The sequence below is a fragment of the Nerophis ophidion genome, linkage group LG26 (genome assembly GCF_033978795.1).
Source record: "Nerophis ophidion isolate RoL-2023_Sa linkage group LG26, RoL_Noph_v1.0, whole genome shotgun sequence".
In the NCBI taxonomy this organism is placed as follows: Eukaryota; Metazoa; Chordata; class Actinopteri; order Syngnathiformes; family Syngnathidae; genus Nerophis; species Nerophis ophidion.
Window position 1 is genome coordinate 18641420 of NC_084636.1, and position 24260 is coordinate 18665679.

General features: G+C 40.2%; 1 protein-coding gene across 1 annotated transcript in view; it reads left to right on the plus strand.

Annotated features, from left to right (window-relative positions):
* LOC133543280 (voltage-dependent R-type calcium channel subunit alpha-1E) overlaps window positions 1–24260 on the plus strand; it is a 257650-nt gene that overhangs the window by 111191 nt on the left and 122199 nt on the right. Inside the window, exons 6-13 of the mRNA XM_061887764.1 lie at window positions 178–368; window positions 655–758; window positions 10642–10757; window positions 15817–15870; window positions 17729–17770; window positions 22429–22524; window positions 22632–22841; window positions 22915–23027. Coding sequence (XP_061743748.1) covers window positions 178–368; window positions 655–758; window positions 10642–10757; window positions 15817–15870; window positions 17729–17770; window positions 22429–22524; window positions 22632–22841; window positions 22915–23027 — 926 coding nt within the window. The remainder of the gene's footprint in view (window positions 1–177; window positions 369–654; window positions 759–10641; window positions 10758–15816; window positions 15871–17728; window positions 17771–22428; window positions 22525–22631; window positions 22842–22914; window positions 23028–24260) is intronic.

Below are 24260 nucleotides of genomic sequence, written 5' to 3' on the forward strand. Positions count from 1 at the left end.
CAATTTGTAGTGTTTCCTCTTGTCAAATCAGTAAAGATCATTGAGTTATCGTTTCTGTCTGTGGTATCATTCAAGTCCTTAATTGACACAAGATCTAGAAACTATTTCATCCAGATTTAGTCCGATACTGAAAAAGTAGTTATTAAAACTTCCTTTCCATTCCATTCATCTCTTCAGGAAACGAGACCATGGACCCCTCTGAGTTGGAGTTCCCATGTGGCATGCGTCAGTGTCCATCCAAATACACCTGCAGCAACACATGGATCGGCCCGAATGATGGCATCACTCAGTTTGACAACATCCTGTTTGCTGTTCTCACTGTCTTCCAGTGCATCACCATGGAGGGATGGACCACTGTGCTCTATAATGTGAGGCTCATTATGCAGTACATTGTAGTGGTGTGCATCTTAAGTGAGAGTCCTCTTTGGAGCTGGAAGTGATTTTGGTTGAGTGGGTGTGTGCCAGACCTGCAACCTTGTCCGTCAGTTTGTCTTAGTTGTCGATGGAGCTGGAAATGCATTGCGTTGTGTCAACCCAGCTTAACATTTTTATACACTCCTGGACTGAAGAAACCCTCTGCAAAATTATTTGTAATTCTTTGTAAATTCAAACATTTCTATTATCCCAGTGACTTGATTTGTGTTTATACCTTAGACCGACGATGCCTTGGGCCCCAGTTGGAACTGGCTTTACTTCATCCCACTCATCATCATTGGCTCCTTCTTTGTCCTGAACCTGGTGTTAGGAGTCCTCTCTGGGTAAACCCTCTTTTGAAGTCCTTGTCCCAATGTGTCCCATTAAAAGATTTTTGTTTAACATGGACAGAAGCAGAGCCATTGGTCTCCACACATCAAAATACGTCTACAGATATCCATGGACGTCTACGCACGTCTACACACATCCAAATGTTTCTACAGATATCTATGGAATTCTACACACGTCTACGCACATCCAAACTCGTCTACAGATATATGTGGATGTCTACTAAAGATGCGCGGTTTGCGGTCTCATCCGCGGAGTCCGCGGGTCAGGCGGGTGACATGACGAAAAAATTGATTTTAAATAGATTCGGCCGGGTGGCGGTTGAACCTTTCGGAAATATTTGATATACATGGTTCAGGGATCGGCAACCTTTACCACTCAAAGAGCCATTTTGACCCGTGTCACAAAGTAAAGAAGACAACATATATATTATACAATATTATACACCCCGCTAGCGCCAAACCCAGCCCCCCACATGCCCCCGTGCATCGGTAAGGTGGGCGGGGTTGGGGGCGCGGTGGTGTGAAATATATTCAGGAAGTGTCATGGATGCAAAGGATTCTGGGTATTTGTTGAGTTGCGTTTATGTTGTGTTACTGTGAGGATGTTCTCCCGAAATGTGTTTGTCATTCTTGTTTGGTGTGGCTTCACAGCGTGGCGCATATTAGTAAGAGTGTTAAAATTGTTTATATCACAACCATCAGTGTACTCTGTATCACCCAGTATGTTTTTAAATCTTGTACGTATGTCTGCGGAAGCTGCATACATCATCTTGCTGGACTGGCAAACAGTTTGTACATGTTGCTGAAGGAGTCAAAGGCAATGGCTTCATACCACGCCCTTATTCTCGTTATCTGGATGAGTACCAGCAGATGTTCGCGGGAATGGATGCGACTCCCAGTGTCTTCTTTACTCTGTGATACGGGTCAAAATAGCTCTTTGAGTGGTAAAGGTTGCCGACCCCTGATATATAACAACGGGCAGGTGGCGGGCGGTTGCGGTTTTGATAAAATGTTGGTTCGGGTGGATGGCGGGTGGATGACGACTTTAGTAATGTGGTTGCGGATGATAAAATTGCCTATCCGCGCATCTCTAATGTGTACACATATCTACACACATCTACACACATCTATGCACATCCAAACACATCCACAGATATGTCTGGACTTGTACACACATCTACGCACATCCACAGATATCTCTGGACGTCAAGGCACGTCTACACACAACTACGCACGTCTAGGCACATCCAAACGTACTACAGATATATATAGAGGTCTACACACATCTACACACGTCTATGCACATACAAGACGTTTACGCACGTCTACACAAATCTACGCACATTTGCGCACATCCAAACGTATCTGTACACATCTATGGAGGTCTACACATATACACTGACGTCTACAAACCCCCAAACATGTCTACAGACATCTCTGGACGTTTACGCACCTCGACACACATCTACACGCATCTATGCACATCCAATCATTTTCACAGATATCTATGGACGTCTACGCACGTTTAAACACATCTACACACGTCGACGCACATCCAAACATTTTAACAGATATCTATGGAGGTCTACACATATCTACACAAGTCTACACACAACCAAACACGTCTATAGATATCTCTGGACATTTACGCACGTCTACATACATCTACACACGTCCATGCACATCCAAACACATCCACAGATAATTATGGGCGTCTACGGACGTCTACACACATTTACACACATCCAAACGCGTCTACGGATATGTATGGAGGTCTACGCGAATCTACACACATCTACACACGTCTGCGCACATCCAAACGCATTCACAGCTATCTATGGATATCTACGCACATCTAAACACATCTACGCACATCCAAAAATGTATACAGATATCTATGAAGGTCTACGCATATCTACACACGTCTATACACATCCAAACATGTCTACAGATATCTAGGGATGTCTACACACATCTACACATGTCTAGGCACATACAAATTAATCTACAGATATCTATGGACGTCTATGTACATCTACACACGTCTACGCACATCCAAACGTTTCTACAGATATCTATGGAGGTCTACACATATCTGCCCACGTCTAAACAAATCCAAACACGTCTACAGATATATTTGGAGGTCTCCACATGTCTACACACGTCTACGCACATCCAAACACGTCTACAGATATCTATGGACGTTTACGCATGTCTACACACGTTTATGCACATCCAAACGCATCCAAAGATATTTATGGACATCTACGGACGTCTACACTCGTCTACACATGTCTAAGCACATCCAAACACGTCTACAGATATCTATGGAGGTCAACACACATCTACACACGTCTACGCACATCCAAACACATCAACAGATATCTATTATTGTCTATGCATGTATACACATCTCTACACACGTCTACGCACATCCAAACACGTCTACAGATATCTATGGACGTTCTATGCACATCCAAACGCATCCAAAGATATCTATGGACATCTACGGACGTCTACTCTCGTATACACATGTCTACGCACATCCAAACACCTCTAAAGATATCTTTGGAGGTCTACACACGTCTACACATATCTATGTACATCCAAACACGTCTATGGATATCTATGGACATTTACGAACATCTACGCACATCCAAACATATCAACAGATGGACGTTTACGCATGTTTACACACATCTACACATGTCTATGCATATCCAAACACATCCACAGATATCTATCAACGTCTACACACATTTACACACGTCTACGCATATCTATGCATATCTATGCACATCCAAACATTTCTACAGATATATAAATAAATAAATGATAAATGGGTCTATGCCGGTCTACACATGTGTACGCACATCCAAAACACTTCTACAGATATCTATAGAGGTCTACACATATCTACACACATCTATACACATCCAAACACGTCTAAATATACCTACGGACGTATACACACATCTACGCACATCTAAAAACGTCTACAGAGATCTATGAACATCTGTCTACACATATCTACACATTTCCACGCACATCCAAATGCGTCTACAGATATCTATGGACGTCTATGCACATCTACACACGTCTGCGCACATCCAAACACATTCACAGATATCTATGGATGTCTACACACGTCTAAACGCATCTACAGATATGTATGGACGTCTACGCACATCTACACACAACTACACACGTCTGCGCACACCCAAACACATTCACAGCTATCTATTGATGTCTACGCACATCTGCACACATCTGCACACGTCCACGGCCATCCAAACATCTCTACAGATATCTATGAAGGTCTACGCATATTTACACACGTCTATACACATCCAAACACGGATGTCTACACATGTCTACACACGTCTGCGCACATCCAAACACATTCACAGATATCTATGGATGTCTACACACGTCTACACACATCTACGCACTTTTAAACACATCCAAACGTTTCTAAAGATATCTATGGACGTCTACACACGTCCACACACATCTATGCACACCCAAACATGTATACAGAAATCTATGGACGTTTACACACGTCCACACACATCTATGCACACCCAAACATGTATACAGATATCTATGGACGTCTACACATGTCCATACACATCTAAGCACAACCAAACACGTATACAGATATCTATGGACGTTTACACAGGTCCACACACTTATGTCGTGGTTTCACATACTGTAACTGACATTGATGCTCTATAGTTACAGTTGCACTGTTGACAATTTCACAATATAGTCACCTTTTCACCCTGCGGTAAGTAATCTGGGATAGGCTCTACTTTTGCTGCCATGGTTCAATAATCGTAGTGAACAGACTGTATTTTTTAATACACATATTATACATACATATAAGCCAAGATGGTAATAAAACAAATATGTGTGTATTTTGTTAGACGAGTACAATTTTTTTTTTGTCGCTTTGAAAAAGTGGAAAAATGATTGCAGGTAATAAACACACTATATGTCACATAGGCTGTCACTTTGTACGCATGCTGACTCACTTTACGCTTATGCAGACACTGTTTATGCGTCTTTTTGCAACACCCCTCCTTCTGATTGGTTACTTTAAAACACCTTTTTCAGAAGGGACAAGGTGTTGCCTTAGATTGGCTCTGACCAGGAGACAGTAAACCAGGCCTGAGCAATTATTTTGACTAAAGGGGCCAAAATTAGAGAAAACATGGGTCTGGGGGCTATAGAAGCATGTATAAAAGCTGTGAAAATCTGCTGTACAGCATGTGTGCTTGGGTCTTATATTTAGGAACACTAATACAAAAACTCACAATAATGTCTGATTGAATGCTAAAAACATTATGACTGATAGAATGGAATTCTACATTTGTTTACTGAATGAGACACCCAGAATGTACATGAAAATAAAGAATGCGGGATTTGCAATATGAACTATGAACAATAAAACACTGGATATTGACAACATATGAACATCACACCCCCTCTCGATCGACATATTTTACAATCAAGCGTAGCGCAACAAAAATGCAACAAACAAAGCGAAATATGAAGAGTATAAAAAATAAACCCACCTTCAATCTGATATATCTGATACATCACTAAGCTTCAGAACTTTGTTGCTCTGCAAACACTGTGGAAACGCTCCCCACCCACACTGTTTGGTGCCTTGTCTGAGCTGCTGTGACTTAGATTACCATAGTAACTAATTAGATTATCATTGTAGCTAGTTAGATTACCATAGTAACTTGTATATCATGCAAAAGCGCAGATTCCTACCATTGAAATACTTTGTATAGTTCAAGACTTACCCTAATTTGAAAACATCACTGCACATCAGTTACAGTTTGATCTTAAAGATAAAAAAAAATAATATTTGGGAATGTCCGGACTTGAATTACCATGAATTGATTAACGTGGACCCCGACTTAAACAAGTTGAAAAACGTATTTGGGTGTTACCATTTAGTGGTCAATTGTACAGAATATGTACTGAACTGTGCAATTTACTAATAAAAGTTTCAATCAATCAATCAATCAATGATACCATAGACAGAAATCCTAACTCAATGATCTTTACTGATGTGACAAAAGAGGAAACAATACAAACAGTGAATAAATGTAAATCTCAAACTTAAACCGCTTGCAACGGAATTGATATGGGAACGATAGAAAAGTTTAATACATTTTCACAACCAGGAATGCCCATCACCAACACTTCTTTTCAAACATGAAAAAAAGGTTGCACCAACTTATAAGACTGGAGACAATTACCAATTTACAAACAAAAGGCAGGTTTATTTATGTAGAGGTTTCCCTCTTGCGGTGAGTTCTTCTGATGCCGACAGTTCTTCTTGACCCCGGTAGACCGTTTGAATCACGTCTTTTATTGCCACACACAAGTTTCGTTTGCTTTTCAGCAATATGTATTTGAGGACTTTTCAATCCGGCGTGACTCTGCTTTCTGGCTCTGTGCGTGTTTCTCGCTCTGCTTCAACTCCCCATAATGTGTCTCTGTCCGGCTGCTGCTAATAAAGGCGAAAGGTGATTAGATAACAAGCCCAAGCTGGGCAATCCACTCACCTGCCGCTGGCTTTAAGGCCGGTCCTTACACACCCAGCTCCACGGCAGGCCCGCAGGCCACGCCCCTCCCCTCCACACTTTACTTCCACAATTTTCTAAAATCATTGAAAAATTGTTTAACAACGGATTAGACAAATTCATGAATAAAAGTGGCATGCTTCACGGATGACCAACGTGAACAGTACAGGCCAAAAGTTTGGACTCACCTTCTCATTCACAACACCATTGATAAAGCAAGAAATTAAATCAACCCTGATAAGGCACACCTACGAAGTAAAAAATAATTTAGGTGACTACCTTTTAAAGCTCATCAAGAGAATGCCAAGAGTGTGCAAAGCAGTAATCAGAGCAAAGTGTGGCTATTTTGAAGAAACTAGAATATACAACATGTTTTCAGTTATTTCACCTTTTTTGTTAAGTACATAACTCCACATGTGTTCATTCATAGGTGTGATGCCTTCAGTGACAATCTTCAATGTAAATAGTCATGACAATGCATTGAATTAAAAGGTGTGTCCAACCTTTTGGCTTGTACTGTATACAGAGTTAACATCTTAGCATTTGAGGCAGGGGTCCCCAAACTTTTTGACTCCGGGGCGGCATTAGGTTAAGACAATTTGGCCGGGCTATATATATATATATATATATATATATATATATATATATATATATATATATATATATAAACCCCGTTTCCATATGATTTCGGAAATTGTGTTAGATGTAAATATAAACTGAATACAATGATTTTTAAATCGTTTTCAACCCATATTCAGTTGAATATGCTACAAAGACAACATATTTGATGTTCAAACTGATAAACTTTTTTTTTTTTGTCAAATAATCATTAACTTTAGAAATTTGATGCCAGCAACACGTGACAAAGAAGTTGGGAAAGGTAGCAATAAATACTGATAAAGTTGAGGAATGCTCATCAAACACTTAAATGGAACATCCCACAGGTGTGCAGGCTAATTGGGAACATGTGGGTGCCATGATTGGGTATAAAAGCAGCTTCCATGAAATGCTAAGTAATTCACAAACAAGGATGGGGTGAGGGTCACCACTTTGTAAGCAAATTGTCGAACAGTTTTAGAACAACATTTCTCAAATTTAGGGATTTTACCATCTACGGTCCGTAAAATCATCAAAAAGTTCAGAGAATCTGGAGAAATCATTGCACGTAAGCGATGATATTACGAACTTTTGATCCCTCAGGCGGTACTGCATCAAAAACCGACATCAGTGTGTAAAGGATATCACCACATGGGCTCAGGAACACTTCATAAAACCACTGTCAGTAACTACAGTTGGCTGGGCCCGAACTCACCTAAGATGGACTGATGCAAAGTAAAAAGGTGTTCTGTGATCTGACGAGTCCACATTTCAAATTATATTTGGAAACAGAGGACATGGTGTTTTCCAGAACAAAGCGGAAAATAACCATTCGGATTGTTATAGGCGCAAAGTTCAAAAGCCAGCATCTGTGATGGTATGCGGGTGTATTAGTGCCCAAAGCATGGGTAACTTACACATCTGTGAAGGCACCATTAATGCTGAAAGGTCCATACAGGTTTTGGAGCAGCATATGTTGTCATCCAAGCAACGTTATCATGGACGCCCCTGCTTATTTCAGCAAGACAAGTGTTACAACAGCGTGGATTAGTAAAAAAAGAGTGGGGGTACTTTCCTGGCCCGCCTGCAGTCCAGACCTGTCTACCATCGAAAATGTGTGGCGCATTATGAAGCGTAAAATACGACAGCGGAGACCCTGGACTGTTGAACGACTAAAACTCTACATAAGACAAGAATGGGAAAGAATTCCACTTTCAAAGCTTCAACAATTAGTTTCCTCAGTTCCCAAACGTTTATTGAGTGTTGTTAAAAGAAAACGTGATGTAACACAGTAGTGAACATGTTCTTTCCCAACTACTTTGGCATGTGTTGCAGCCATGAAATTTTAAGTTAATTATTATTTGCAAAAAAATAAAAAATAAAGTTTATGAGTTTTAACATCAACTATCTTGTCTTTGTAGTGCATTCAATTTAATATGGGTTGAAAAGGATTTGCAAATCATTGTATTCCGTTTATATTTACATCTAACACCATTTCCCAACTCATATGGAAACAGGGTTTGTATATATATACAGTATATGTATATATATATATATATATATATATATATATATACAGTATATATATACAGTATATATAGACGGCGTGGCGCAGTGGGAGAGTTGCCGTGTGCAACCCGAGGGTCCCTGGTTCAAATCCCACCTAGTACCAACCTCGTCACGTCCGTTGTGTCCTGAGCAAGACACTTCACCCTTGCTCCTGATGGGTGCTGGTTGGCGCCTTGCATGGCAGCTCCCTCCATCAGTGTGTGAATGTGTGTGTGAATGGGTAAATGTGGAAGTAGTGTCAAAGCGCTTTGAGTACCTTGAAGGTTGAAAAGCGCTATACAAGTACAACCCATTTATTTATTTATCATTTATATATATATATATATATATATATATATATATATATATATATATATGTTTCCTTATATGTATATATATATATATATATATATATATGTATATATGTGTTAATATGTCTTTATATACATCCATCCATCCATATGTATGTGTATATATATATATATGTGTGTGTGTGTGTGTGTGTATATATATATATATATATATATATATATATATATATATATATATTTATACACACATACATACATACATATACATATATATATATATAAACACATACATACATACATATACATAAACAGATATACACACACACTAAGTGCTGGGCGATATATCGATTTACGATATATATCGCGGGTTTGTTTCTGTGCGATATAGAAAATTACTATATCGTAATATTCGAGTAGACGTTCTCACGCATCTGCGGACATTACACTCTCCTCTTTCCTGTGTCTTCTCACAGACAAGCAGCCGCACATTCATACGTCACTTACTGTCACGTCATACGTATATGCCTTCGCCCAGCGGAGAGGTAGCGGCGTGTTTAATGTTTTCTGTAATGCTAGCGGGTTGTTGCGGAGAAAGAAGGTGCGAATCTTGTAACAAATGAAGAAAGAATTAATTCCCACGAAAAACAGCACTGAGCCCATCGTCTGGCGGTGGTTCGGCTTCAAGCGGGAATATGTCGAATAGACAACTTTAATTTGTCATGTGTGGGGCACAAGCGTTGCTACCAAAAGTAGCATCATTTGAAAAGTCACCGGCTAATAACTTTAATAAATACAGTTTTGGCAAATTGACTTAGTTGTGATTTTGTTCTCTGCATGAAAGTTTAAAAGTAGCATATATTAGTGCAGTATGAACAAGAATGTTTTAATGTAGACACATAGAATCATCATACTGCTGTGATTATATGTATCAAGTGTTAATTCAAGGCTAAGGCAAAATATTGTAATATATATTGTATATCGCGATATGGCCTAAAAATATCGCGGTATTAAAAAAAGGCCTTATCGCCCAGCCCTAACACACACACACACACACACACACACACACACACACATACATACATATATATTACTCGCACACTAATCGACTTAAAGAGCGCACATGTCACGTTATCGATGGTAAAATACATTTTTGGACAATATGATTTGCCTGATTGGCTAGGAGACGGTAGAAAGTGGACTAGAAACGACAGATTTAAAAAATAGTAATTAAAAAAAACAAAAAACCTTTTTTTTTTTTTTTAACTTGGGACTTCCCGCGAATCCGTGACACCAAAGCGAATAAGCGGTAGGAAATGGATGGATGGACTTCCCGCGGGCCGGATTTTGAACGTTGGGGGGCCGTATCCGGTCTGCGGGCCGTAGTTTGGGGACCCCTGATTTAAGGTATTAAACTTGTATATCATGCAAAATCGCAGATTCCTACCATTGAAAAATACTTTGTATAGTTCAAGACTTACGCTAATTAGAAAACATCACTGCACATCATAATGGCAGCTACAGTTTCCATCTTACAGATCTAATAACATTTTTGGGGAATGCCCGGGCCTTAATTTGCCCAGCCCTGCAGTAAACGTATTAAGTGACCAATTAAAAGGGAGGGGAGTTGCAGAGGCTGTTTATTTTTGCAAGTGAATAGAGGGGCCACAAGCACGCAGAGTGTGGTTTTTACGCCTGATGATTTTGGGACTGTTTTAATGCCATATTTTTTTTTTGTCTCTTCTAAATTCTTTCCATGAAATGTGCTTTTTCTTTGACAAAAAAAATTATCATTCATTATGTGCTTTGCCCCTGCAGGGAGTTTGCCAAAGAGCGGGAGAGGGTGGAAAACCGCAGGGCCTTCATGAAATTGAGACGCCAGCAGCAGATTGAGAGAGAACTCAATGGTTACCGGGCATGGATCGACAGAGCAGGTCATAAGTTATTCTTTTGACAAAAAAACTGGATTAAAAATGAACAAATCACATCATTCATAAAAGATAAATACAAAATAAGGGCTCACCTCATAAAGTTGAGTTAATAAACATCTCAGAATGCTTTGTCTAATATTCATTGTAATGGGATTTTTGGAATAGAAAAGAATATAAAGTACTTTATTGATCCCTGGGGGAAATTCAACAAAAACTGAATACTGAATACTTAACTCCTGCAAAAATATATGAAAATGTTTAAGATTCAGTACAATGTCTTTTACGCTCTTTTTCTACTCAGTGGCCTTGTGGTTAGAGTGTCCGCCCTGAGATCGGTAGGTTGTGAGTTCAAACCCCAGCCGAGTCATACCAAAGACTATAAAAATGAGGCCCATTACCTCCCAGCTTGGCACTCAGCATCAAGAGTTGGAATTGGGGGTTAAATCACCTAAAAATTATTCCCGGGCGCGGCCACCGCTGCTGTTCACTGCTCCCCTCCCCTCCTAGGGGGTGCACAAGGGTTTGGGTCAAATGCAGAGGACAAATATCACCACACCTAGTGTGTGTGTGACACTCATTGGTACTTTAACCTTTAACCTTTTCTGAAACACCTTGGGCCTGATCTACGAAAGGTTTGCATAGGATCCATCACCACCACGCCCTCGAAAAGGAACAAGCGGTAGAATATGGATGGATGGATGGGTAGTCACATATAGGGATGCAAATCTCATAATGGTGGTTGTGATGAGTCAGCGCCACACGTAAGAACATCAGCTGTTCATCTGCCGGGTTTTTGATTAAAAAGGGGGGTGAACGGGTAAGTCCTTCTTTAGCTGCACGTCTTGATTTATCATATTTGACTGCCATTCAAAATTTCAATGCTTTGATCCAAAATAAATAAACCAAAACGGAGTACCGGTACTTGGGGCAGTATACACAGACTATTTGTTTTCCGTCCCGGGCGAGCGATGGTGGTTGCCTGTTCGGCACTTTCCCGGAGGTGTGGGAACGGATTATTCATAATGTATTTGTTTTCCCTGATATTTTCGGGATCTACCGGTAAAGTTGACTGGTCGATTGCGATCGACGGCTTGAGTAACTCTGGCCTACCGTATTTTCCGGACTACAAGGCGCACTTAAAATCCTTACATTTTCTCAAAACTCGACAGTGCACCTTATAACCCGGTGCGCCTAATGTACGGAGTAATTTTGGTTGTGCTTACCGACCTCGAAGCTATTTTATTTAGTACATTGTGAAATGATGAGTGTGACCAGTAGATGGCAGTCCCCCATAAAAGATATATGTAGACTGCAATATGATGGTAATGTGACTCAAGTAAACAACACCAATATGTTATATGTTCCATTGAAAATGTAGAACATTACATCCGGTGATGAAAAATCTATCAAAATGTTTTAGTACGTCTTTGGTAAGGTTTGAAGCCGCACCACTTGATTGTTTGTACTGTGCTTCAACATACGAGCATTATTATGGTATGTGTGTTAGGTAACACATATTATTTGGTGTTTTATTTCGCAATATTATGCAAAAGCAACTTTTCTTAACTTCTGGTACCTGCTGATCTGTTTTTGGGATCTGCATAAATCCTGAAAATTTGCGCGAGTCCGTCTTTTGTATGAAAATAGACCTGACTAGACCCGCTCATCGGCAGTGCGCCTTATATTCCGGTGCGCCCTATGGCCCGGAAAATACGGTACATTGATGTAGGCCTATATCTGATATGAACAAACGTCTTTCAACACTGCATTTTCTTGTGTCTGGATCATTTCAACACACACTGTCAGTTTATGTGTTTCAATGTAAAGGGAACTTTATACTTTGTGGCACAACACCTGCATCTCCCAGAGCGCAACTTAGGCGTGCTAAACAGTTGGTCCCGTTGTCTAGATCAGTGGTTCTCAAATGGGGGTACGCGTACCCCTGGGGGTACTTAAAGGTATGCCAAGGGGTACGTGAGATTTTTAAAAAATATTCTAAAAAATGGCAACAATTCAAAAAACCTTTACAAATATATTTATTGAATAATACTTCAACAAAATATGGATGTCAGTTTAAAAACGGTGAAAAGAAATGCAACAATGCAATATTCAGTGTTAACAGCTAGATTTTTTTGTGGACATGTTCCATAAATATTGATGTTAAAGATTTATTTTTTTGTGAAGAAATGTTTAGAATTAAGGGCTTCACGGTGGAAGAAGGGTTAGTGCGTCTGCCTCACAATACGAAGGTCCTGTAGTCCTGGGTTCAATCCCAGGCTCGGGATCTTTCTGTGTGGAGTTTGCATGTTCTCCCCGTGACTGCGTGGGTTCCCTCCGGGTACTCCAGCTTCCTCCCACTTCCAAAAACATGCACCTGGGGATAGGTTGATTGGCAACAATAAATTGGCCCTTGTGTGTGAATGTGTGTGTGAATGTTGTCTGTCTATCCGTGTTGGCCCTGCGGTGAGGTGGCGACTTGTCCAGGGTGTACCCCACCTTCCGCCCGATTGTAGCTGAGATAGGCACCAGCGCCCCCCGCGACCCCAAAAGGGAATAAGCGGTAGAAAATGGATGGATGTTTAGAATTAAGTTCATGAATCCAGATGGATCTCTATTACAATTCCGAAAGAGGGCACTTTAAGTTGATGATTACTTCTATGTGTAGAAATCTTTATTTATAATTGAATCACTTGTTTATTTTTCAACAAGTTTTTAGTTATTTTTATATCTTTTTTTCCAAATAGTTCAAGAAAGACCACTACAAATGAGCAATATTTTGCACTGTTATGCAATTTAATAAATCAGAAACTGATGACATAGTGCTGTATTTTACTTCTTTACCTCTTTTTTCCAACCAAAAATGCTGTGCTCTGATTAGGGGGTACTTGAATTAAAAAAATCTTCACAGGGGATACATCACTGAAAAAAGGTTGCGAACCACTGGTCTAGATAATACTGGAGGAGCGCTTCTATTAGCCTAGATAAAGTGGTACAGATTATAACGTATTTTCTGGACCATAGGGCGCCCTGGATTATAAGGCGCACTGCTGATGAGCGCGTCTATTCAGGTCTATTTTATACAGAAAGGGCAGCGGATTATAAAGCGCATAAAAGGGGAGGTAGTAAGATTTTTTTCTAAATGTAAAACACTTCCTTGTGGTCTACATAACATGTAATGGTGGTTCTTTGGTTAAAATGTTGCATAGATTATGTTTTACAGACCATCTTCAAGTCGCTTTCTGACAGTCGCTTCAAGATGCGCCGTTTTTTTTGGGCTGTCTTATTTACGTGGCTCACTTTCGGCAGCGTCTTCTCCTCGTCATCTTTGTTGTAGCGGTGTAGCGTGCAAGGACGGGAGTGGAAGAAGTGTCAAACGATGGAGCTTACTGTTTTAATGACATTCAGACTTTACTTAAATTAATAACGGAGCAGCATCTACTCATCCGTGGCTCACTAGTGCAACAAGGCCGGAAATGTGTCCTGTGAAAAAAGCGTCCGACCAGAACTCTCTAATAACTAAAGTTCCGTGGGTGAATGATGTAAACTCACTATACCAGAAGTTTTTACCGCTTTCATAGCGAATCTACTGACGGATATACGTTAGAACTTGATATTAGAAATGCCCCATAACAAGAAGATAGTGAAAAAGAAGCTTGTCGACTATGAAGTCCGCACAGACTACAATGGCGGATTTGCGCAAATTTTCAGGACTTATGCAGATCCCAAAAACTGATCAGCAGGCACCAGAAGGTAAGAAAAGTTGGTTTTGCTTAATTTTGCAAAACAAAACGTCAGATAGTGTATCCGCTAATGGGTGCCATTTTGCGGGTCCTTATAATAACACTCATACTTCTGACTACGGTAGCCTTAATGCGCCGACAATCCATCAAGCGGTGCGGCTTCAAAGTCGTATCAAAGCATTTTGAAGGATTTTTGAGCACCGTGTGTAATTTCTATACTCTCAATGGAAAATTTTAAGTTTTGGTGTTGTTTGTCACGGTGGCAGAGGGGTTAGTGCGTCTGCCTCACAATACGAAGGTCCTGCAGTCCTGGGTTCAAATCCAGGCTCGGGATCTTTCTGTGTGGAGTTTGCATGTTCTCCCCGTGAATGCGTGGGTTCCCTCCGGGTACTCCGGCTTCCTCCCACTTCCAAAGACATGCACCTGGGGATAGGTTGATTGGCAACAATAAATTGGCCCTAGTGTGTGAATGTGAGTGTGAATGTTGTCTGTCTATCTGTGTTGGCCCTGCGATGAGGTGGCGACTTGTCCAGGGTGTACCCCGCCTTCCGCCCGATTGTAGCTGAGATAGGCGCCAGCGCCCCCCGCGACCCCGAAAGGGAATAAGCGGTAGAAAATGGATGGATGGATGGATGGTGTTGTTTACTAGAGTCATATTGCAGTCTACATGTATCTCTTATGTGTGACATTGGTCACACTTATCATTTCACCATGTACCAAATAAAGTTGCTTGGAGATCGGTAAGCACAACCAGAATGATTCCGTATATTGGGCACACGAGGTAAAAAAGGCGTACCGTCGATTTTTGAGAAAATGAAAGGATTTTATGTGCACCGAAATATACCGTAGTTCCATGTTCCACATTTTAGCAGAACACCACGGGTTGAAGAATGATGCCATGGATGCGCACTGTCTCCATGGTGACAGCCGGCAGTACAGGCAAAAACCTCCCTTTCACACACGTTAAGATTGTGCATGCTGTCTTATTAGATCACTAACAACACACCAGTATTGTATATTTTGCACATGCTGTTTAGCATTTTCAAAAACATCTCCAACAAGGACTTCTAAATAGTCCCTATTTTCATTACCACAGATGTCATGAATTTTTCCGCTGTGATTTTCGCTTGTGTTTCTGTTGAATCCCTCAAACGTGCGTTGGAAGACTGTATTGTCACTATATTCCTTTTTAAATTAATGGAAATTTAAAAAAATGCTTGCCTTTTTAAATATTGTGTCAAAACAGTTAATTGTTATTTTTTGATTTGGAAAACAAACATATCAGCAACTTATGCACATGGTTTGAACTTGTTGCCTTCCAGAGGAGGTAATGCTTGCCGAGGAGAATACAAATCCTGGACCCTCTGCCCTTGATGGTAAGTTTATTTTTGCCATTTTACTAGTTTATGATGGCATTTTCATGTTTTTGCTTGCCATGCTTTCATATGCTTTATGGCCCAAGGTATGTGACATTATTTGTTACTTTGTTGTGTTTTTTACTACTACTACTACTACAAACCCCAAAACCAGTGAAGTTGGCACGTTGTGTAAATCGTAAAAAAAAAAAAACGGAATACAATGATTTGCAAATCATTTTCAACTTATATTCAATTGAATAGACTGCAAAGACAAGATATTTAATAATAAAAATTATAATAATAATTGCTTATATTTTATATTGCGCTTTTCTATTATTAGATACTCAAAGCGCTCACAGAGAAGTGAATGGTGGTGGTAAGCTACATTTGTAGCCACAGCTGACCTGGGTTAGACTGGCGGAAGCGAGGCTGCCAGTTTGCGCCTACGGCCCCTCCGACCACGACCTGTCATTCATTCATCATTCATTCACCAGTGTGAGCGGCACCGGGGGCAAGGGTGAGGTGTCCTGCCCAAGGACACAATGGCAGTGATTTGGATGTCACGAGGCGGGGGGAAAACCTGCAACCCTCAGGTTTCTGGCGCGGCCGCTCTACCCACGACGCCCCAACGGCGGTATGGCAATTTAACGTTCAAAACTGGAAAACTTTGTTATTTTTTGCAAATATTAGCACATTTGGAATTTCATGCCTGCAAAAAAACTGGCACAAGTGGCAAAACAGACTGAGAAAGTTAAGGAATGCTCATCAAACACTTATCTGGAACATCCCACAGGTGAACAGGCTAATTGGGAACAGGTGGCTGCCATGATTGGGTATAAAAGCAGCTTCCATGAAATGCTCAGTCATTTAAAAACAAGGATTGAGTGAGGGTCACCACTTTGTGAACAAATGCAGGAGAAAATTGTCGAACAGTTTAAGAACATTTCTCAACGAGCTATTACAAGGAATTTAGGGATTTCACCATCTACGGTCTGTAATATCATCAAAAGGTTAAAAAAATCTGGAGAAATCACTGAATGTAACATTGAATGCCTGTGACCTTCGATCCCTCAAGCGGTACTGCATCAAAAATTGACATCAGTGTGTAAAGGATATCACCACATGGGCTCAGGAACACTTCACAAAAAAATTGTCAGTAATTGCAGTTGGTCGCTACATCAGTAAGTGCAAGTTAAAACCCTAAAAGGTACATACAGGTTTGGAGCAACATATGTTGCCTTTCAAGCAACGTTATCATGGACGCCCCTGCTAATTTCAGCAAAAAAATGCCAAGGCACGTGTTACAACAGCGTGGCTTCGTGGTAAAAGAGTGTGGGTATTAGACTGGCCTATGAAGCCAAAAATACCACAACGGAGACCAGGGACTTAAGCTGTACATCAAGCAAGAATAGGAAAGAAAAATTGGTCTCCTCAGTTTTCCAAACGTTGTTGTTAAAAGGAAAGGCCATGTAACACAGTGGTAAAAATGCCACTGTGTCAACTTTTTTGCAATGTGTTGCTGCCATTAAATTCCAAGTTAATGATTTTATGCAATAAAAAGGTTAAGTTTCTATGTTCGAACATTAAATATCTTGTCTTTGCAGTCTATTCAATTGAATATAAGTTGAAAGGGATTTGCAAATCATTGTATTCTGTTTTTATTTACGAATTACACAAGGTGCCAACTTAACTGGTTTTGGGTTTTGTGTTTAATTTACAATATGAATACATTTAAGTTTCTAAAATTTTAAATTGTTGGTATGGTCGCCCCCTAAGGTTTCTTAGTGGTGTAAATCCACCTTTTCTCCCTTATGTTTTTGACCTTTCCCCCATACTGAAGCAGCAGGATTTTTATTAAATGTTGATTGATTGGCAGCTCTCAGGAGGCTCCCTGAGTGGAGTACTGGCGGTGCCTATGGTGAGAACCCTTCTCTCATCTCTGCTCGCTGCATCTTCAGCTTCACCACGCCGTTTAACACACACATACCACTTGATTGCCCGGCTTGCTGCAAATTGGATGTGAAGTCAAATTATAGTGGGCTCAGCTGCCGTGATGGAAATAAATGTTTTAATTAAAAAAAGATAGGTGGTGCTCGGCCGTTGCCTTGACAACTACCCGTCTGGAAAAATATCGGATACATGTGATTGTACATGCCGTGTGTGTGTTTTTAGCAAACAGTGTGTGTTTAATCAGTGGATTGTATTTAAAAACGTCAAACAAATGTTGAGCGTAAGTACATTCACCAACGGTGTGTGTGTGTTGGCGGGGTGGAGTCATATCAGGACATGATGATTGGTAAACACAACCACATCCAGCACTGCTAAAAGGTCAAGTCATACTCATCAGGCTCACTTCAGCATGCGTGCATCGAGCCTCTCTTTGAAAGTGAATGCATCTCTGAACAAGCGCATGGCTCCCCAAAGCCTCAAGCATGATTTTATTATGACAAATCATTAAAGGCCTACTGAAATGAGATTTTCTTATTTAAATGGGGATAGCAGGTCCATTCTATGTGTCATACTTGATCATTTCGTGATATTGCCATATTTTTGCTGAAAGGATTTAGTAGAGAACATCGATGATAAAGTTTGCAACTTTTGTTGCTGATAAAAAGCCTTGCCTTTACCGGATGCCGCAGACGATGACGTCACAAGGTTGAGGGTTCCTCACGTTCTCACATTGTTTTTAATGGGAGCCTCCAGCAGCAAGAGTTATTCGGACTGAGAAAACGACAATTTCCCCATTAATTTGAGCGAGGATGAAAGATTTGTGGATGATGATTTTGATAGCGAAGGACTAAAAAAAAAAATAAAGTAAAAAAAGAATTAAAAAAAGGCGATTGCATTGTGAGAGATTCAGATGTTTTTAGACACATTTACTAGGATAATTCTGGGAAATCCCTTATCTTTCTATTGTGTTGCTAGTGTGTTTTAGTGAGATTAAATAGTACCTGATAGTGGGAGGGGTGTGTCCACGGGTGTCTTGAGGCCAGTGTCTGAGGGAAGTCGACGGCAGATACAAGGACGGCGCAAACTCCACAGATCTCCGGTAAGAGGCGACTTTTTAACACAATTTTCTCACAGAAACCTGCCGGTTGACAAGTGGTCGGGATCCATGTTCGCTTGACCGCTCTGATCCATAGTAAAGCTTCGCCTCCGGGAATTTTAAACAAGGAATCACAGTGTGTTTGTCTGGCTAAAGGCTAAAGCTTCCCAACTACATCTTTTTACTTTGACTTGTCCATTATTAATTGAACAAATTGCAAAAGATTCAGCAACACAGATGTCCAGAGTACTGTGTAATTACGCGATGAAAAGAGACAACTTTTACCCGCAAATAGTGCTGCGCTAATATTTCCTGACAGTCCGTGACATCACGTGCACGCGTCATCATCCCGCGACGTTTTCAACAAGAAACTCCCGGGAAATTTAAAATTGCAATTTACTAAACTAAACCGGCCGTATTGGCATGTGTTGCAATGTTAATATTTCATCATTGATATATAAACTATCAGACTGCATGGTCGGTAGTAGTGGGTTTCAGTAGGCCTTTAAGGAGCATTAATTGAACATTATATAGTTTTTGTCTCATTCAACTGCTTGACCTTTCCTCTCAACTAAGACTTGACTGGCATTACCTGATGCGTATGAGCTTTGTTGCATTGTGTCTGATTTGCATCTTCTGATAATGCATGTTCATAAAGCCTTGCTCTGCATCAAAGTGGTCGGGAAGAAGGTCGGTCACGTGTCACACTTGTCATGTCTTTGCTGAGCATCGATTTTCTTGGAATTTCATTATAAGCTATGTCTGAATAACAAAGTACGGACGTTTGCCTGAATTTAGTAAAAAAATTAAAAAAAATAAAAATAGTGCCGTTACTTTTGTTTATATACAAAACCCAAAACCAGTGAAGTTGGCACGTTTTGTAAATCGTAAATAATACAAAATACAATGATTTGCAAATTATTTCAACCTATATTCAATTAAATAGACTGCAAAGACAAGATACTTAATGTTTGAACTGATAAACATTTTTGTTTTTTTGCAAATATTGGCTCATTTGGAATTTGATGCCTGCAACATGTTTCAAAAAAGCTGACACAAGTTGCAAAATAGACGTTGAGGAATGTTCATCAAACGCTTATTTGAAACATCCCACAGGTGAACAGGCTAATTGAGAACAGGAGGGTGCCATGATTGGGTATAAATCAGATTCCATGAAATGCTCAGGCATTCACAATCAAGGATGGGGCGAGGGTCACCACTTTGTGACCAAATGCGTTAGCAAATTGTGGAACGATTTAAGAACAATATTTTTCAATGAGCTATTGCAAGGATTTATGGTCCGTAATATCATCAAAAGCTTCAAAGAATCTTCAGATTCTCTAAAAAACAACATTGAATGCCTGTGACCATCGACCCCTCAGGCGGTACTACATCAAAAACCAACATCAGTGTGTAAAGGGACAATGCCATGCCCCATTCTGCAGGTGTTACAACAGCGTAGCTTCGGAGTAAAAGAGTACGGGTACTAGACTGGCCTGCCTGTAGTCCAGATCTATCTCCCATTGGAAATGTGTGGCGCATTATGAAGCGTTATATACCACAACGGAGACCCCGGACTGTTGAACAACTTAAGTAGTACATCAAGCAAGAATGGGAAATAATTCCACCTGAAAAGCTTCAAAAATTGGTCTCCTCAGTTCCCAAAACATTTACTTATTGTTGTTAAAAGGAAAGGCCATGTAACACAGTGATAAAAATGCCCTTGTGCCAATTTTTTTGCAATGTGCAAAGTTAAAATTTAGTTTCTCAGTTCAAACAATAAATATCTTGTCTTTGCAGTCTATTCAATTGAATATAAGTTGAAAAGGATTTGCAAATCATTGTATTCTGTTTTTATTTACCATTTACACAATGTGCCAACTTCACAAGTTTTGGGGTTTGTACATGTGAATAACAGAGTACAAACCTTTGTCTGAATTTAGCAAAAAATAAATATTGCCGTCGCTTTTGTTTTTATAGTAGCCACTGCGATATGCAGCAGTTTCTGCAATTAGTAGTAATGCAATCAGAAAAGTAATGGGCTTTATTGTTAAGCTTACACCGAGTCTCAATCTCAAGCAACCAAGGTACTGTATCTGTCTTGCTAACAACTAACAATCAACAAATAAAAATGAAAATATTATCTAATGCCCTTTCACTTTTGTACTTGGTGGAGGTTTAAAAAAATTAACCAGAAAAATAATTTGGCAACATTTGAACACAATACTTGTCCAGGGTGTACGCGGCCTTCCACCCGAATTCAGCTGAGATAGGCTCCAGTGACCCCCTATGACCCCAAAAGGGACATGCGGTAGTAAATGGATGGATGAACATCAAGAACTAAATAAAATCACCATATTTTAGTTTTTTTAAATTTAATTATTATTGATGTAAATTGTGTGTCTTAAATTCTTACTCATAAAAAAATCATAATTAAATGCAAATTAAAAATAATTTTATTTTCATAAAATAATTAACATTTTGACTAATTAGTATCCGCAAATGTATTTTTTGAAATTAATGTTTATTATGTTTTGTTTAAAATGTTATACATAAGCCTGTTTTGTATTGACTTATAAGTTAGTTATTTTTGAAGAAAAAGCCTTTAAATCGACTCATGGTCAAATACTTTGTTTGCGACCACTTGTTGCGTGCGACAAAATTGAGCAATTTCCTAACTTCCCCGTCCACAGGCCAATGAAATTGTCTACACCCTCTTTGTCAAAGTCAAGGCCCGCGTGCCAGATCCGGCCCGAGAATTAATTATCTAGGGCTCCCGGGATTTTATTTGATTAGTATTACAACTGGTCCGCAGGCCACAGCCGCACCAGTACTCCATCCGTTTTGGCGCTAGGAATTTTCAAAATGGGGTCCCGGGGTCCCCCTTTTTTGTAACCGTCTGGAAAACAAATGATAATTGTATGCATTATCCTTTAATATCTCACATTCCATATTGTGTTGTGGAAAAAGGTTGTCATAAACGTTACTTAATTCATAAAAAATAACAATACAAAAGACAACAAATGTTTATGCATATGTAAATGTATTTACTTATAAACATTAATTCACTTTCTTCTTTCCTTCATGGATCTAAACTTTACCACTGCCGGTATTTTTAAAAATATTTTTATTGTAATATTTTCAGAATGTGTTTGTTCTATTTTTGGCCAAAGTAAGACGATATTAATAGTTAGGCCCGCATGGGCAAAGATTTTCCTCCATGCGGCCCCTGAGCTAAAATTTGTTTGACACCCCTGGTCCAAACGCCCACAACGTTGTTTACATTTGTGTGATGCTATTTGTATCTATTGTAATCAGTTATTTTCACAAATTAAATGAACTAAATTTGGCGATGCTCTGTATTAATATGGAAATAGTTTTAGAAAAAAAGGCTATTTACTGCACAGTGACCACTGGCTGTTATCCAGTCCCTCTGCCAGTGTCCATGTACTGTAACTATACATTTCATTGAATGCATTGAAGCCCCCCAAAAACAGTGATTAAACATGTCTGTTGAACCTGCTCTGAAGTGCTGAAGAGAGCCACTACTATTAAGAGGCGAGGCATGGATACAGCGCATCACAGGGCGCCGGGGGAGGAACAATATGGCGACATTTCCTCAGTGGGTGAGTAAAAGTCTGTCCAGTCTTGTGAGGCGTCCCTGACACCGCATGCCTCCTCATCTGTAAATAACAGGAAGCCACTGCTCCTTTCTTTTTTTGTCTTCCTCAAGGCCTCCCCATGGCGAGAGGGAGCATTAGACGTGCCCGGCGAGGTCCTGCGGCGTATTTCCGCCGCAAAGAGCGCCTCCTGCGCATCTCCATACGCCGCGTGGTGAAGACACACACCTTTTACTGGACAGTGCTGGGCTTGGTGGCTCTTAACACGCTCTGCGTAGCCATTGTTCATCACAACCAGCCCCTCTGGCTGTCTAACTTCCTGTGTGAGTCACTTTCCTTTCATTGTTCAGTCACTAATTACATCTTGTCGTGAATATTAGTTTGTTGCCGCTCCAGACTATGCAGAGTTCCTGTTCCTCGTGCTGTTCCTGGCCGAGATGTTCCTGAAGATGTACAGCCTGGGCCCGCGCCTGTACTTCCACTCCTCTTTCAACTGCTTTGACTGCAGCGTCAGTGCTCCATCTCCTTCCTTACATCTACAACAGTAGTTCTAGAAACTTTTTCCACCACCATACCACCAACGTTGAAATACAGTGCCGTAGTAGGCCTAAGTTTTCTTTAAAATCAAGGCGGAGTGTGATGATCCGTCGATCATGTTTCGTTTTAGTTTAAGACTCTCTTAGTTCTTTTTCAGCACCCCTGGGTTTGTGTTTCTTGGTTGCCATGGGTGCTGATTATTTTCACTTGCTTCTGGTTAGTGTTCAGAATGAGAGATGTCCGATAATGGCTTTTTTGCCGATATCCGATATTCTTGATATTTTCAACTCTTGATTATCAATCAATGTTTATTTATACAGCGCTAAATCACAAGTGTCTCAAAGGGCTGCACAAGCCACAACGACATCCATAGTACAGAGCCCACATAAGGGCAAGGAATAACTCACCCCAGTGGGACGTCGATGACAATGACTATGAGAAACCTTGGAGAGGACCGCATATGTGTTTAAGTTTAAGAAGCACTGATCAAGAACAGAGGGCTTCACGGTGGAAGAGGGGTTAGTGCGTCTGCCTCACAATGCGAAGCTCCTGCAGTCCTGGGTTCAAATCCAGGCTCGGGATCTTTCTGTGTGGAGTTTGCATGTTCTCCCCGTGAATGCGTGGGCTCCCTCCGGGTAATCCGGCTTCCTCCCACTTCCAAAGACATGCACCTAGGGATAGGTTGATTGGCAACACTAAATTGGCCCTAGTGTGTGAATGTGAGTGTGAATGTTGTATGTCTATCGGTGTTGGCCCTGTGATGAGGTGGCGACTTGTCCAGGGTGTACCCCGCCTTCCGCCCGATTGTAGCTGAGATAGGCGCCAGCGCCCCCCGCGACCCCAAAAGGAATAAGCGGTAGAAAATGAATGAATGAATGAATGAATGAATGAATGATCAAGAACAGGCCTGGTGTTATGGTTTACTAAATGGAGGTGACGGAAAACGGACTGGCAGTAGTGTACAGAGATTTTATATATATATATATATATATATATATATATATATATATATATATATATATATATATATATATATATATATATATATATTTATATATATATATTAGGGGTGGGCAAATTAATGCGTTAATTACGCGTTAACTCATCAATCTATTAACGCCGACAATTATTTTATTGCACATTTGCGTATGTTGTTTACATGCTTTTATTTTGTTAATGCCTTTTCTTAACAAGATGGCATCTCC